Source organism: Asterias rubens, chromosome 12 (genome assembly GCF_902459465.1).
Source record: "Asterias rubens chromosome 12, eAstRub1.3, whole genome shotgun sequence".
In the NCBI taxonomy this organism is placed as follows: Eukaryota; Metazoa; Echinodermata; class Asteroidea; order Forcipulatida; family Asteriidae; genus Asterias; species Asterias rubens.
In genome coordinates, this window is record NC_047073.1 from 8,961,567 (window position 1) to 8,979,918 (window position 18,352).

The window sequence follows — 18,352 nt, forward strand, 5'->3', positions numbered from 1 at the left end:
AAAAGCAGCTCTATGAAATTGGCCCCTGGTTTGCTATATAAGATATTTCTTCAACAGTTGGTTGACTTTCTTAAATTTTTATTGACTGTCATACTGTCATTATTCTTCCAAAATATAATCTTGCATCATCCCTTTAAAGTTTGCCACTGGCGTATTTTTCCTTTGACAGACTGTATGCGAATGCTCCCCTGAAGGATCTGATGCAACCGTCGTCGTCGTTGGCAGACAGGGCCAGAATTACTGCCTCCCGAAAAGAAAAAAATCAATAACTGAGTTGGACGACAACAGAGGAGTCTTAGGCCATGCCGTGAGCAATGCAACAGAGAAATGCCTCGCAAAGTGACTGACGTAAGAATCTAGACTATATAAAACCCCACTGGAATGGGGAGAGCTTGGGATAGGGGGAATTGACACAAAGGTTGGGGTTGGAAGGCAGGAAGATTTACGGTTGTAAAGCATGTTGCATCTTCATTTAAAGGCAGTGGACACTATTGGTAATTACTCAAAATAACTACATGTATGCATAAAACCTTACTTGGTAATGAGTAATGGTGAGAGGTTGATAGCATTACACATTGTGAGACACGGCTCCCTCTGAAGTGACGTAGTTTTCGAGAAAGAAGTAATTTTCCACGAATTTGATTTTGAGACCTCAAGTTTAGAATTTGAGGTCTGGAGTTTAGAATTTGAGGTCTCGAAATCAAGCATCTGAAAAGCACACAACTTTGTGTGACCAGGGTGTTTTTTCTTTCATTGTTATCTCTCAACTTAGACAACCAATTGAGCTCAAATTTTCACAGGTTTGTTATTTTATGCATGTTGAGATACACCAAGTGAGAAGACTGGTCTTTGACAATTACCAATAGTGTCCAGTGTCTTTAAAGGAAATGTCATGATTCAAAACATTAAACACAACTGTTCTTAAAATGGAGGGTACACCATTGGAAATGACTTAAAAAATGAATGACCATATAAACTTACTTGGTAAGACGCACTGCAGCTGTTGATACAGTGTACGCTTTGAGAAATCAATTTCCTTCAAAGGAATGTGGTTTTATAGAGAGGGATTCAAAAACATTTCAATCCGAGAAACATTTCTGCATGAAACATTTCTCAGACTGTACACTACAACTACGGATTATTATTTCTTCGTGAACATTACCGCACCAGAATATATCAAAAACGCTTCCACCTAACACAAGTTAGTTTTATTGTACAGATTCTGAAATCTACATTTTCCTTAAGATGATTCTTCACAAATCAAGAGATTGAGGACTGATCCATAGCACAAAATGTCATTGCCAAGCAATTTTGCGCACTAGCTAGACAGAACTCTGTTGCAAGAGTGTGGGTTCGGGCCTTAGCAAGGTGACATTTGAGTCCTTCAGCAAGACACTTGACAATAATTACTTTGACATTCGGATGGAACATAAAGCCTATGTTCCCTGTAATGTTTAATTATGCACATAATATGGAAGAACCCCCCCCCCCCAACACACACACACACACACAATCATAAAAAGTTCTCCATGGGGATTGCCCCGGTGTTTCTGGCATGGTCTTGCAGCAATATGTGCTACCTCATCTTGCATCCTCACCTTCTAACGCTTTCAAGGTGTTACATTATGGTTGCTACACCTCAAGAAATCATTCTTACCAACAAGCCCCTCCTAATTACAGTATGATAATTTGAAGCTACATGTATGTAAGAAAGCCTTTTATGACAGACATGGCGCATTATAAAGGTTAAGTGCATTTTTATATCTGTTATTATACAACAATTTTGCAGTGCAAAACATTTCTATTGAACATGTTTTGAGCACACTGAATGCTAATTTTGGTTAATACTCAAACAATTAATGGTCATAAAAACTTACTTGGTATAAGAAGCACTTCAGCTGTTTTAAGAAACATTCCCCTTCAAAGGAATCTGGTTTTAGAGTGGGATTCAAAAACATTTCAATCTAAGAAACATTTCTGCATGAAAAATTTCTAAGAATGTGTATGGAATTCACAGGTTGTTCTTCCTCCATGGACATTAACCGCTCCAGAATATCTTATATACAAAAAACTACAAATGAAATTTCAAAGGTTTGCAGGCCTAATCTACATTTATAAAGCATTTTAAAAACAAACCGAACAGTGTCAAAAACCAAAGGTAAAGGCCTAGTGTGCCTTTAAATAATAGCAAGACAGGAGCTTTGAGTTGTAACTGATATATTTTGAAAAAAATCGTTAATGGCTTGACGTTTCGACCCAAGCAGGCTAAATGACCCCAAAAAAAATTTTTTTGTGGGGGGGGGGGGGCAATTTATACATGTAACTAGGTCCTTTTGGTCGTTAAAGGTAAGGTACACGTTTGGTAATCACTCAAAACAAATATTAACTTAAAAACTGACTTGGTAACGAGCATTTGAGAGCTGTTGGTAGTATAAAACATTGTGGGAAACAACTCCCTCTGAAGTCACGTAGTGTTTGAGAAAGAGGTAATTTCTCACTAAAATAAGAAAAGACTTCTAGCTAGAAGTCTTTTATTCTTATCTGAAAGCACACAAATTCGTCCAACAAGGATGTTTTTTCTTTCATCATTTTCTCGCAACTTCGATGACCAATTGAGCCAAAATTTTCACAGGCTTGCTATTTTATGGTTATGATGGGATACACCAGGTGAGAAGACTGGTCTTTGACAATTACCAAACGTGTACCTTCCCTTTAAACAGTTTGCAACAGCCACATGTTATTCTATTTTCTCTGATATATTTTGCGTAAGGAAATAAGGAACAGTATTCTCTGTACACTATTGATGTTCATTCCTACAGAAACCAACAGTGCTTTCACAAACCATCCATGTGCCATCCATCAGACCACCTAAAGGTCCTAAGAATAGTGCACATATACTTCCGTAACTCTGCTTCTTACTTTAACTCCAGGCAAACGACACCATCCCTGAGCAAAGGATAATATTTCACTCAGCTTAAACGCCGGTTCATATCGAAAGGAATGAAGGGGAAAGTTTTTTCTGCAGACATATCACCGGGCATGACATTTGTAGCAAGCATGATCATGAAGCGGGGTGCGTGGGCCCTGGAATGTTTACGCAGAGAAGAATTTTTTTCAATTTCACTTTTGGGAGGTGAAATTATTGGCAGACTGAAACTTGGTGTAGAGTAAAATGCAAAAATTTCTTTTGCTTTATTTACAATTAATTAAACATTCACAGAATGAAGCTATTTTTGAAGCTACTTGGTGTAGAGTAAAATTCCAAAAATTTCTTTTCCTTTTTTTACAATTAGTTAAACATTCACAGAATGAAGCTATTTTTTTTGTTTAACAGCTACATAATATTAAAGGTCAAAGACAATACTAGACAAATTCCAAACTTGACAAAACAAAAAAATCCTAATAACCAGTCCAGGTAGGGATTATCAACAGAAAACTGTAAATTTCCTTTCTGTGTTAAAATTGGCTTCTTTTCCCAAACAGAACACATCTTTAAATCTTCTCATCTGTTGTCATGGATACGAGAAGAAAAGGAAAAAACCTGTTACAACTGCACAGAGCCAAGTCGTAAACAACCTCCTTGAAAGGTCTAAGGCATGCCCATTTGGGGATGGACCAATTGGGAATGATCAGAGATAAAAACTCTAAGTACAGTGGGAATTGAACACACGCATCCGGCCATCATATCACAAACATCGTTTTCACTCCAATTTTTGTGTGCTGATTTTGAGGAAGAAATTTAAATCTCTTAGCTGTGAAATTACAAAGATTACAAAGCACACTTGGAAAGGGTACCAGCTAAAATAGAATGTAATGCACAGTAATTTTTGCTTCTTGACAAGTGCAGCTACAGTAAGAATACAAACAAGTTGGCTTAGGAGACATGAAGTTACCAGCCAAAAATGGCTTCAAGTGCACAGGCTGCCCCAACTATATTTAAACTTGAAAATTTTATTTGACAGTTCTTCAATTTTTTTCTTAAAAAAAAAGATTTTAGACTTAGTTACAAGTTTGAAATCAAACAGCACGTGTGATTTTTGCAAAACCACAACTTGCACGGTGAGCTTTATTTTATATCAATTTACCGTAAAGAATAACTTATTTTTGCCATTTTTGCCATTTCCAATCTAAACTTTCTTCAGTTGAAAAAAAAAAACTCAGGAGAAAATAATCTTGAAAATTGGGGGCTTTATTTACACAAAATAAGTCTATTCTAAAAAGTCCCATAATGGCTGCTATTTTGTTTTTCAAAACAAACAAGAACAGGTCTTCTTTTATTTGTCCCAAATCAACCAATACAATCAAAGATAATCACATTTTCCTTACTTCACAGATGAACAAATATCTATAAATATACAACAGACTCTAGAGATGTGAGAATTCAACATGCCAGTAAAAAAAAAAAGGGCCTCTTGCCGTATCCATAAAAACCATCCAATCACAGATGCAAGGGTCTTGGGACCAGCTAATGGACTGACAGCGGTACTACACCCGAACCAAGTCTCCACACCCTAGAGGCTAAAAACACATTAAAATCTTCTCCATTTCAGGCTTCTGCTTCTTTTTTTGCCTTGCTTCATTTTGTGGGTTTGGCGATGCAGGGCTTTCAGAAAAAAGGCCAATAACATTGAATAGTAAACTGCAGCACTATATTATCAGACTACAGCTACGTACAGACTGCCTCTGGCACTTCCGAGATCTTCAACTAATTTCACTGAAATGTAGAGGGGTTGTTACTATATTAAAGAAAATACAAACCACAATGAAAAATTGACATAGGGTTTCCCTACCTTAGTACTTTATGGGCGCAATGGAAGCAATTTATGTCGCCTTGCCTCTGGTCATTTCCTTGGTGCCCTTTGTACATCCAGTAATATTTATTTCCCTCAAAAGGGTTGCCCTTTACTCAGGAAAAACTGCCTGGGATCTAGGGACTATTATGATTGAATTTCTGGCCGGCATTAAAAATGGCAGGTGTCACATCAACATCTTTTTCTTTTTCCCCTAACTGCGCGGTCTAGATAATTCAACAAACCTTCTAAATTTTCTTCAATTTTATCAACATAAAGTTTTCATAATCATAATTCCTAGATAGAACCAAAACAAACGAGAAATTTGCAGGAAAAAATTTCAAAAGGAACTTGTGAACCCTTCAGCTTCCATGACACTGATTGAAAAAGAAAAACCCCAAATCGCAGATCAAAAATACGTGAACAAACAACTTCTGGAATCAATTTACAGCTTGCAGTGTGTTAATATAAACATCTCTTTTTATACAAAATCAGTTCTTGTTCTTTCCAAGAGATGACAGCTCTTCCCCAGGGCTTGTTGTGACAGACAATACATTATCCTGAAAAAAATTGATATCGGCCGGGAATCCTGGATCTCCCTTTGGTCTAGAGGATTACAATTTCCAGAGTGTTCTGTTTCAGACAGATTTGAAAAACTAGAAGGGTTTGGGAAAACTTTTAGATCCTTTGAAGGCAACTTATTTAAAGAGTTGAGGAAAGAGGAGCTAAGCCAAATAATTTCCTTAAATCATGACAAATTCCTGGCAGATATCACAAACTTGTCTACAATAAAAAAAATCCCGGATCAATTCTCGTACAATTCTAATTTAAAGGATCACGTTGCCTTGGATCGGTCGAGTTGGTCTTTGAAAAGCGTTTGTAACCGTTTGTAACAAAATGCATATGGGTAGAAAGATGTTGTAAAAGTAGAATACAATGATCCACACAAACATGCCTCGAAATTGCACGGTTTTCCTTTAGCCTCGTCGACAAACACGGTCGGCCATTCATGGGAGTCAATTTTTTGACTCCCATAAATGGCCGATGGGAGTCAATTTTTTGACTCCCATAAATGGCTAACCGTGTTAGTTTGCACAGTAAAAGGAAAACCGCGCAATTTCGAGGCAAATTTGTGTGGATCATTGTATTCTACTTTTAAAACTTCATTCCAACCATATGCATTTTATGAAAAATGGTTACAAACGCTTTTTATAGACCAACTCGTTCGATCCAAGGCAATGTGTTCCTTTAATTCCTTCTGGTTACACATCGTATGATTAACATTTACTCCCAAACCCATTACATTTAATCCAATGAAATCCACAGAGCTGCTTACATCAGCTTACCAATAACCTCTTTATAGTTTCATGCAAGATCAACTGACTTACCTTTTCTTCGACGACAGACTTATCGGGGGCTTTCTTCCCCAGCCCAAGTGCCTTCCGAATTCTAAACAAAGACATCTTCCTTTGGGAGTGGAAGTAACGACAATGTGCACAGGTGAACCTGTCAGAAACTCTTCAAATATTTGTTGTCATAATGCGGTTGTGGTGTCAATGCTGACATTTCAGTTGAGTACCTTTGGACCTGACATGTTTCAAGTTTCGGTGGCAGCATGTCGGATCGCACAGGGATCAACTTAAACTCTCCAAGTCGAAGACGATAAGTCTGACTTATTAGACTCCAACAACAAGAGTAATCCGTAGTTTACAAGTCGCTCAACGGGACTGGACAAATTTAAGTGAACTTGTTTATATCAAAAACCAGAATTCATTAATAAAATGTGGATTGGTAGGCCTAAGTCTTCAACAAAGAATGATGGGCAACACGCTTCAATGTGGCTTTCTGTTCACAAACAGAGATTTCACTTGTATCAATGGCTGCACACTCAACCATTATGCAGGTGCCATCTTTCCCAGGTACATGAACCTGTACAAAAATAGCAGAATTGACTTCCTGGAATTTTGTCCAAAAATAAACCAAGATTTAAATCACTTTCCACAGGACGATTAAAAATCTGCAAAAGATTGTAGATTAGATATTGTAGCTTTTTTACACTTGTTCAATATTTGAGGTTCAAATCCCACTTCAGACAAACCCTGTTTCACACATTCCCTTCAAAATTCCTGTTAATTTAAGCAAGGTCAATTTCCACGTCACTGCGGAAACTTTATCACTGAAAATTATCAGTAGGATGTAGATCCAAGTTTCTCAATGGTAAAACCTTCGGCTTTTCCTGTTCAACCTTGCTCAACAAAACTAAAGCCGAAATAAAAAAATGTGTCAAGACCTTGACATTGCGATAGGAATCAAGCAAACACAAGACTGCATTAGAGAAGTCAAAAATAACACCTGTTCTTCAGGGGGGTCCTTGATTCAGAATTCCTTCAGTATTTTTCCTCGACACCATGCGATAACTTGAAAGTGTTGTTCACAAAGTGTGGCTGCCTCGTATAATCCACAAACAACCACATTTAAAAAATCACAAATGCCACAGTGCACAAAGTCATCGTGCAAAGAATCGTTCTTCCGCCATGTCAGGATGTTCCTTTTGAGGGCAGCTGGCAGAACAACAGACTCTTGCCTGTTCTCCGTTAAATATATCCAAGAAACTGGGGCCGTTTGCCTCGACGAAAAGACTTCCACATGATCAAGTGATCCAAGTTCAAGTCACTAAGAAAACATATAAATATCCGAGGACCTCCGGCCCACCAATGACTCTAACAAGAGTGGTCGACCAGTACACCTTGTTGTAGGGCCTCATGTCACACTAAACACACCAGTCTCCGCTCCAGACTATTAGCTGGAAAAAAACCCCACTGTAATGAATAAATTAAATAATACACCAAACTTCCTGCTGTATATCCCCTGGGGTTCGTACAGTCATTTTTTTTTTTATGACTAAACCCGATAAGAAACCAAAGACAAAAAGAAAGTGACAATAACATCAACACCACCATATTGACCTCTTCTGTCAAGTTCAAATGTAAAAGAGGAGGAAACAAAACAAGGGAAGGTGAACACATTAAAGGAAGAGATTGTCAAATAATGTGGCAAATGTTTATGGCATGTTTCAGGCCTCGACCTACAACCCATGGCAACCACAGCGATTGTTGTGGTGCCCTGTGCTTTTGCTGTTGTGCCCTTTGCAATGTTTTTAAACAAAAATTCACAGTTTCGTCATAGAAGTGACCCTTACTGGAGGAAAATTTCTGTTCCACCTGATGTTTAATATAAAAGTAATTCACAGGTTTTGGCGAGTATATGTATCAAGTAAGCTTGGGCGATATCACGATATTATCGAATATCACGATATTAATTTGGATACGATTTCGATATCGGATGGATTTGGTTTTAATCGAAATATTGATATATCGCGATATATCGCAATATATCGCGATAATCGCGACATATCGATATATCAATTAAATATCGCGCTGTATTTGCTAGCTGAGACATCTTGCACCCCATAGGTTTGGAGTAAAACCAGAAGAAAAGGTCATTAAAACATCTCTCTTATGCTAGGACTGTCTCTTCTACAACTTTCACTTGGAGTTTTATGACTGATGATGTCAAATTTCATTAATCGCGATTATATCGAATATCGCGAAATATTGTCGGCGATATATCGTGAATAAAATAAATCGATATCGCCCAAGCTTAGTATCAAGGCCTACATACGTACATTATATCTACAAATTTGAGTGTCTAAAAATGTTTCAAATTTATTTTTAAACCAAGAGGTACTGACCATGATGAGCTTTTGTACTGCTTTCCCAAGTTGTTTGATAACAAATCCACATGCACACTGCATGAACTTCTTGCTTAGGATTCGAACCCACAACATTTGACATTCTAGAGCAGCATGTCTTATGTACCACTAGACCATCAAGATTACCCGGCAGTATGAGAAACCTTACATTTTAGCAGTGGGAATCAAGATGTTAAATTTGCATTTGGGATAAAGAATATTATTTGATAACACACACTGTGCGTTACACTGTAAACTGTTACACTGTAGTACTTTCCAGAGCCCTGTGAAAGCAAATCCACAGGCCTAGTACGCTCTAGTGATTACACACTTTGGTGCATGGCTAAAAATCAATGCTTTATCCCTGATGCAAACTTAACATCTATTAAATTGTTGTGGTACCCTGGCACTGCTCCTACATAGGCTTTCAAACTGCCTGTACAGTAGCTAATATGCAAGCTCTGTGGTAAGACATCTGGGCCCAATTTCATAGAGCTGCTTAGCATCAAAATTTGCTCAAGCATGAAATTTCTTCCTTGATAAAAACAGGAGTACCAGTAACAAGCAATATGCAACAAATGGAAATTTGGTTGGTAATCCTGTTTTTATCAAGGATGAAATTTCATGCTAAGCAATTTTTTGTGCTTAGCAGCTCTATGAAATTGGGCCCTGGTCTACATGTAGAATGGCATTGAAGGTTATAGGTTCGAGTCCACCCTATTACTACATGTATACACTATGCCTGTGGATTTGTAATCAAAGTACAGAGTATGCAGAGCTTTACAGTCGGTGCATGGATAAAAACAATATTCAATGACATTCTGCTATAATAACTGATTCATGGTGCGCGGTGTTAAGGTGGGTTTACATCTCGCACCTGCACCTTCCGCGCTAGCGCCCTCGTTGACTAGTTGCGCATTGTTATTTTATTAAATAAAAGTAATAACTTAAAATGAATTTTAATAGTAGCGTAATAATGGCATTCCATTTGTAAAATATAATAACTTCAGAATAACCTGACAGAAAGAAAACATGTACACTGTATGTCATGACAGTTGATTGTCTGGCACCATCCAGGATACGTAAATTAATACAGTACCAGTAAACTTTTTACTGTTGGATCGTACAACTGACTCTACGCTGTTCAGTCAATAAAGAAAACCCAAGACAGAATGAGTCCCCACACATATATCAGAATATGTAGCATGTCAACCCAATGCACAAACATTTCAAGCTGATACACTTTTCAGCACATACATGTAGGGATCTCACGGTGATATGCGCTTTATAAGAATGGTTTTATTAAATTATTATATTATTATAATTTTTTTCCCATATTAAAATGATGAGAATTTAAAAGAAAATAATTTAAGTGTAAATTTTAATGACTTATAATATTAAAATCATTAAAAATTTCAAGGCTAACTCTTAAAAATGCTGGACGACAGATTGCACAGTTAGCGCACTCACTAAAAAATGGTTATTATTAAGATTATTCACAAGTAACGAAGTACATGTACCGGTAAGTTTACATTTTGTATTGTAAAAACATTGACCTCATCTCAAGTCAATCTAATGCTCTACTGATGCAAAACATGAAATTGAAAACATTATTTGTGTGTTTTATGATGCAGTAAGTAAACAGTGCCCCACAAAAAGAATATTTAGGTCTACGTATTGGCATGAAGCAATGCACAGTCATTGTCTAGAAGCACTACATAAAATATAATTTCAACGTAGACTAACTGCGTGTTAGTGAAAAAGCAAAAACCACAGCCTTGTGAGTAATTTGCTCTATTGATTACCGTGTGCTTGATGATGTACAGGAATTTGCACTCCGCTGAAGGCGCTGGGAGTGTATAGTGTAGACAGGTGTTCCAGTCAATGTATACATTAATTTCTATACAGATTTGGCCGATAGATTTAATCTGTTGTAAGAACAGTCAAAAGTTTTTTTTTCTTTTATGTGTGTGTCTCTTTCGCCCTGCAGCCTTTGAAATTGTCCACTTCGAGAAGTTATTGAAATTGATTTAAGGCAGGGCCTTGATTTAACCCGCACGCCCACAGCAATTGCTGTTAATGCCATGTGCTTTTGCCGTGGTGCCCTTTGGAACGTCCCAATACAAATGTTCATTATCTGCATAAAAGTGCCCCTTACCAGAGGAAAATTGCTTTGCCCCTTCAAGAGAGAAGTTCAAGACCTGTAAAGGTTTACATCTAGTGTGGCTGTCCATGTTGCCGTCAATTCTAACCTTTGACCTCCAGCCTGCTTGTTGCTAAAAACCATTGAAGAAAAGGCTGTCTGAACAATCCCCTGAAGGTCTTTTATACAGGCCTACTACTCCATGGAGGCAATGGAGGTAATTGCCTCCACGCACAGCTGGTCACTGCCTTAGTGCCTCTTGAAATGTTCAAGAACAACCCTCACACTACTGTTCCCACTACTAGGGAAAAGCTGCTTTGCACTTTAAAATTAATATACCAAAGTATCAGGCAACCTACCTGCTTAAAAGGCTTGTAAAAACTCATAAAACAAGTTTTTTATTTTATGTAACATGGTATTTTAGCGGTATTACGTACCCTACTCTGGCAGACAGTAAGAATTTTCGCATACTTTTTGCCCTTTAAAACGGCTCTGTGAAACCGGGCCACGAAATCCCCAATGATCCCCCAAGATAAATGACACTACTCTAAAATATAATTTAGACAAATCTCAGATTGCAGAGTCTCAAAGTACAACTATTGACCTATTTGTAAAAAATATTACAGTAAACAGATAAAAACACGTATACCCCAACGAGGAAAATTTATTTTAGTCTGATGGCCATCGAAGGACTTTGATCTTTGTTGTTTTCTAACAACACGTGTTAAATTCAGTGTCATACAGACATGTACTTCCTCCAAACTGGCTGGCACAGGATGCGTGGTACATACAAACACAATGTGTACTTATGCCTCTCATTGCACAACACGCAAACAATTCTTTTTGAAGCTGGTGAAGAACCTTAACACTGTGAAATTTCATGGGATTTTCTTTCATAAAAATGCAACTTGTTATGGAGAAACCTTCTTGTCTTGCTTTATGACCATTGTGATATAGCACCCCTAAATCAAATTGCCCACACTCTCCAGGGTCCTCCTTCTACACCCTCAGACCATTACAGGCCCAATACTTCAGAAAGGCAAAAGTGCCCTTAAGTTGCCCCTGGTCCTGCCTCGATGCCCATTGAATACAACAGCTAATTCCTAATAGGAGAAAACACTGTTGGCGCTTTCCCTTCCTAAAAATTAGCATCAGGCCTGATGAAGTTACCCTCCACTCCCTCCTCCCTACAATACAATGTTACCTACCCCTTCGCCAACAGCCCCCATCCCCTCCCCACTGTTCTTCCATCTATTGCCCCCTTATCAATTAAATGCTGCCCCTTAACTTTTCTGCGCCTTCAACACCCAGCAGGGTGTGTATACGTGCGCATTACAAGTCTTATTATTATTATTATTATTAAGCCCCCTCCATATTATTTTCCCTTTACCCATTCAAGTCAGTCACCCTCACGACCCTGGTGTTAATTTGCGATTTCCTTGAGATGACAGTTCTGACGGGTTGTTGATCCTTAGATGAAGATTATTACCTCAGGCCTGATACTTCACACGCCTCCCTGATCATTGCCTTGGTGCCCTTGAAATGACTGACAGTAGAAATTTACAATTTCCTCATGAGGTGCCCTTGATCAACATGATAATCATTGGTGTCCTTGCCCTTTCAAAAAAGAAGCATACAGGGCTGGAAGTTTACCTTCATTAACTCTTTTTAAATTCTCACCTCAGATTGTCGTCTTCGTACAACGACGCTGTTCACCCGCAGTCTGGTCTCAGCCTCCTCTCTTTCGTCATACTCCTCCCTGGCACGGGTGACCGCCCTCATGAGCTGCGCTCGCTGGTCCTCATCGTTGATGCCATAATCATCCGCCAAGTCATCTTCCGTCACCGCCCGGAAGTTCCCCAGAGTGAACTCCCCAGGGAAATGCTTCAGCGCATCGGAGAGATTGTTCTCGTGGAGGAACACCCTGAATGCCAGATGACCTGACGAGCTCGTAGGGGCGTCCAAGGTCGACTTCTTCCTCCTTGACATTGCTATCTTGTCCAGGGCTGGTGGCTTTAAACTTTGGGGGTTCCCGTCGCCTCCTTCTGCCATTTCAAACTCGTTCTCTTCAACTCTGAATTTTAATCAGTCCAAGACTACATCCTGCAAAGGAAAAACAATTGAAAAAACTGGATTAAACATCACACACCCAAAATACTTTTTCACAAAAACTGAATTTACTAAATATTGTAATATCTTACGAAACCTTTCTCCTTTCAACTTCATCCTTTTAATGAAAACAATTACTTTAAGATGGCGGACATGAGCGACAAAACGACACTGACATTGGATCTAAGAGTAAGACTAATAAAAGTACCAAAAAGTGCAGTTGGAAGTTCGATCCTACATTTGATTAATGCTGCAGGTTGTTTCTGAAAAACTGTCACAGGCAAGTCAAACTCTGCTACACTTGTGGATAGTGTGTTTACACTGTCAGTATCAAATATCTATAACCCACTCACCCTGGGTACCCGTTAAAAGGGAGGCCTACGAGTAATGTTATGAAATTACCTATAACAACGAGCAGGTGTTGTTGTCAACTGTCTAGTCAGCCAACCCAATACACCAAGGCTTTACTCTTACTGAGGAACAATTTGTCAATATCCTCTCATTGGCAGCAAGCTGGTCCCAATTTCATTGAGCTGGTTCAAAAAAGCAGAAAATATAGCAAACAGTTGTCTGCTATTAGCAAAAATTAGCAGGATACCAGTTGCACTATGGTACATCTGACAAGGTATTTTGGTAGGTAATCTTATTATTCTGGTAGTGGTTAGCATATTTTTTGTTGTTATGTAACTCAATGAAATCTAGCCCCAGAAAAAGTGCCAATATGCTGGACTCCCGGATAACTTTCCGTATGGTGTCACCACATTTTCACTAATTTTTTCAAAAAGGGATAGATCATTGATGCAAATTAGATATTCAGTTATACTATTTCATAATCATATCGAACGAAAACAGTGGTGGCGCCGTACAGAAACTTTTCCGGACTCCCTCCAGCTCAGGGACAGTAGTTGGGTGTGTATTGCCTGACACAATGTTTTAGTAGGGGGTAACCATAGTTAGCGTAGTTAGCCTAGTATAACTATATTATAAAATTGGGCCCAGGATTGGGTTAAAAAATCTGATTTGTGTTATTATTATGGGCTAAACTGTGAAACAAAATGTAGCCTGTAGGGCTAAAGCCCTAGTTATTTTTATCTTGTGTACAAACCATCACTGGGCATCACTGGGCAGCCGTGCCACAACTTGCCATCATCACAAAATCATCAAATCCAAGTATTACTAAAGTATACTAGTATTGCCAAGTGACAAGTCAAACCATTTTTGTTTTACCTAGGGTAGGTAAGCCACAGTAGGCTTGGTCAAGGTCAATAACATTTTGTAAAGAAAATAGTGTCATTTTTATTCTGAAATCAATCAGAAATTCCAGATTTACCAGCATTTCATGCATGTATAGACCTTGAACTGGCCTGGGCTAAACCATGGCTTAACGGTGCCATTTAATTTTAACAGTTAATGGATCAACATCAATACCGGCATATCTATCACTCATTCACTGGGATACGGCGAGGAGAACCACCACAGTTACATCAATAACATACCACAACAACACGCAATTCAATACTGCAGTCTACACACACACCAAAATAAAACTATAATTCGATCTTATTTTGCATCTCTCGTTTACACCATTACATCCGGCTGGAGCAGACAAAAACGAAAATGGCTACTTTAGAGTAATACTTTAACTGTTTACCTGGTCAGTTTGGAGGGTATCCAATGCGAGATTCTGGAGCAATTACATAATTTATAACTCCATTCTGCCATTTGGAGAGAGTTATTTCTATGCTTGGACACGGACGATCATTTTCCCGCATACGATCATGTGTCCATCGATTGCTCTGTGCTACGCGGACAGCCGTGGCAAAAACTCAGGGATCGAATTTAAGCTGTAGCAATTTGCATTTTTGGAATACGGGGTAAACACATTAACTTACTCTTGTAATGAGAATATATATGTCATATTATTACTTATTGCGGTAATTGATTGGATATTTTCCCTACATCCAATCAATTGAAGCTTTAAATGTTTTATGTACGTAATAGTTTTATCAGAAAGTCCCTGAAAATCCACACAACCCCAAGAGGGCGCTATAACTATTTTATAGCAGCAGAAAACCCGTAGAAATCCCAAACCAAACCACTGGGTACTTAACCACAAAACTGACGTTTGTTTGTGTTGAAGCTTGATGTGGACATTAATATTTACTAGTGACGCCATAATTGTCATTAGATAGCTAGTTACAATTAAGGCGAACAATGGATAGTTATAAAGTCATCCGGTGTCAAATGCAATTGTGTCCGCCATGCAATACAAGTGGACAACTCGAGTAGAAAATGTTAATTGGGGTACCCATACACCGATTTGTGTCAGTACTTTTCCGAGTCAGGGCCTTTGAATATAGTGCTCCCCACCTCTGGAACAAACTCCCCCTTCATATTAGGAGCGCTGGCAGCCTCGATATTTTTTTAATCTGTCCTTAAGACTTATCTTTTTAAAGAAGCTTTTTACTGATTGTGCATACAAATATATTGTTCCTTTCTAGTTTGTTTTGGTCTGTGCAATTTTAACTCTTCGGATTGTCCTGTAAGGTTCTTGTATTTTCAGTTTGTTTGGATTGCTGTATATTTTCCTGATTTAAAAATGAATGTTATATTTTTATAATTGTTTTGTTATGCGCTTGTGTACATTTTATGGAATGGGTGCAATATAAATGAATAAATTATTATTATTATTATTATTATTATTATTATTATTATTATTATTATTATTATTATGTGAGAAAACACCCAAGCTTTTTAATGGTGGCGGGGATTCGAAACCCACTGCCCGACCCGTGCAATTAGAGCAGTATCGTACAAGACACTAAATAGAAGACATTTTCAGTACTGTACCCCAAGTGCAAGAGGAGGTAACCAAAACGTAACAATTATAATTTTGTTGACCTAATTTTAGATGCTGTGAGGTATCACTGCATGGTTAGTTTTGTGTAACAATTTTTATGTGATTGTCTGTGTAGAATTTTTGTCCTACCCCAAGTACCAAAGTTAATACAACTTGTATTATGTTACAAGGCCCACTTGTGTTTTGAGGCATGATTTTGTGATGAGGTATCACTATACATTATTTGGTTTTCGGAATTATAACACCATGTTACCTGTCTGGATTGTTTGTTCTAGATTTGTTTTTTTGGTTTTTTTTTGGGGGGGGGGATTGGGTCCTGCTTTTTATTTTTATTTTTCTGCCGCGGAGTAGATCTCGGAATTCTGAAAACAACTGTCATTGCTATTGTTCCAAGTTTTGTATGGCGCTCTTCTGAAACCAAGGATTCCTCAATAGTGAACAAAAATTAATGTACAAAATAAAATTATATTTATCAGAACTACTACTAGTAAACAGCGCCATCTCTTGGTACAAAATCGTCTCGATAAAATAAAAAAATTAATAGTGATTATAATAGTAAAGCGCCCTGGACGACCGAAGTACGGAATGAAAAAAAAATGAAAACGTGTACCAACTTTCGAAGATCGCTCCCTTGTCTTGAAGACAACGCAACGTTTTTGTTTGTTTGTAAAACTAAACAGGTGCACTTTACGTTTGATCGATCTCAACAAACTGGGTTCGATTGTGTAGGTTTGAAGCTACCGTAACGGCAAAAATCCTATTGCTCAAGCAAGTCTATTGCATTGAATACAAAATGTAAGCATGTACTTTTGGCTTCTGGTTACCGTCGGTTTGGAACGAACGGGCGGGCGGTCGAGGGTCTTCCTTATAGTGATGATCGATACCACCAACTGTCACTGGGAAAGATTGACTCATGCAAATCGATACTCGGAGAGCACGGGACGCGGCCTTTTATTTTTATTTTTACCGCCAACAACCCCGGCCCCTAATCTTCCACCCCAAGAAATAACGGCCAAGGCCTGTGGGGGGGGGGGGGGGGGGAATCTAGTTTCAGGGATGAAATTGCGGGGTCGAGGCCTTGGAGGCCATAATTGCCTAGTTGCCCCATGGAGCAATATTGCTCCATGGCCTTGGTGCCGACAAGTTCTCCAAGACTGAGATTTTCACACGGAAGTGCCCTTTGCAAAATTAAGAATGGCCCTCCCTCAGATGAAATTCCAATCCCCTACACGCAACAGTGCCAAATAAATAAATAAATAAATAAATAAATAAATACAGCAACAATGAGACGATGGGAATGTTATTAAATTTCGTGGGTCAAATGTCATTCAAGTTCTCTTTGGGGTAGGCCTACGTGCGGTCATGCTGAGGCTTCACTCCTTCTTTATTCGGGTTTCAATGGATGAGCTTCAGAGTGTACAAACTATTGTTAACTTTTACCACACGGAAGCTAAAGGTTGAAAAGTTGAATGGAGTTTCTTTGTGTTCATGACAAGGAAGGTTTTTTCCCCTTTTTTGGTGTGTTGGTTTCGATATACAAAAAACCTATACGTGTTCTTGGAAATGCAGACCTATGCACCTATTCGGAAAAAGAGCAACTGACCACAAAGCATGCCTTAAAAATCAACCCCGTTTTGGGCACCACACCTTCCTACATTTCTCTTAAAGGCAGTTGACACTATTGGTAATTGTCAAAGACTAGCCTTCACAGTTGGTGTATCTCAACTATGCATAAAATAAAAAACCTGTGAAAATTTGAGCTCAATCGGTCATCAAAGTTGCGAGTATAATGAAAGAAAAAAAACCCTTGTCACACGGAGTTGTGTGCGTTTAAATGGTTGATTCAAGTTTTAAATCTGAGGTCTCGAAGTCAATTCGTGGAAAATTACTTCTTTCTCGAAAACTATATGGCACTCCAGAGGGAGCCGTTTCTCACAATGTTTTATACCATCAACCTCTCCCCATTACTCGTCACCAAGTAAGGTTTTATGCCAATAATTATTTTGAGTAATTACCAATAGTGTCCACTGCCTTTAATTAAATGGAAGGTACTTTCGGTAATCACTCCCCTGTTAGAAGTATGCTTGCAGCAGCTTTTAGTTGGAGAATCATTTCGGCTTCGAGGCAAATAATGGTTCTCCCATAAAATTTGAATCTGGAAAATACTTTCAGATCTTTACGCAGTCTCTGATTGTGTATTCCAATTTTCTGTGGCAATTCTTACATGCGTGTACCGCTCTAGAAAATATTCGCAAAGTTATCTAAAAGCAGGGGTCTACGTGACATACGTGGTCGAACCATTGTCGAACATCAGCAGAGGAAGCAATTTTCCTTCTCCATGGTCGAACCATGGATGATTTCCTCATCCTCCCTGATCGAACCATGCAGACTGAAAACGTAAAAGCAGTGTCACACCATAGTAAGGACAGACACCACTCCCTTCCTCCATATCCTTCGGTGTTCCATCAATGGTCCCACAAGCCAGGCAATTCATACAGTACTTGGAAGCAACCAATTGCACTGAATGCAAAATGACCACTCACAAGGGCAGCACATGAGACATTCTTCAAACTCACTACATTATTAATTATCCCCAGTAAAAACATGAGAAAACTGAAGCGAATGAATTTTCTATTTCTTGGTACTGGTTACCTGTCCGGTGTGACATAACCCTATTCTTCACTTTCCCTCATGCATGC

General features: G+C 38.5%; 1 protein-coding gene across 1 annotated transcript; it reads right to left on the bottom strand.

Moving 5' to 3' along the window:
• Positions 1-12,352: 12,352 nt before the first annotated feature.
• LOC117297736 lies at positions 12,353-15,407 on the bottom strand. Its single transcript, XM_033780884.1, has 2 exons — positions 14,445-15,407; positions 12,353-12,787 (listed from the first exon to the last, which is right to left on the bottom strand). The coding sequence occupies exon 2, from the start codon at positions 12,734-12,736 to the stop codon at positions 12,353-12,355; it is 384 nt and encodes a 127-aa protein (XP_033636775.1). The 5' UTR covers positions 12,737-12,787; positions 14,445-15,407.
• Between the last annotated feature and the right edge of the window lie 2,945 nt (positions 15,408-18,352).

What these genes read in the sequence shown, in the direction of transcription:
- LOC117297736 (XM_033780884.1), bottom strand. Translation starts at nt 12,736, where the DNA reads ATGGCAGAAGGAGGCGACGGGAACCCCCAAAGTTTAAAGCCACCAGCC.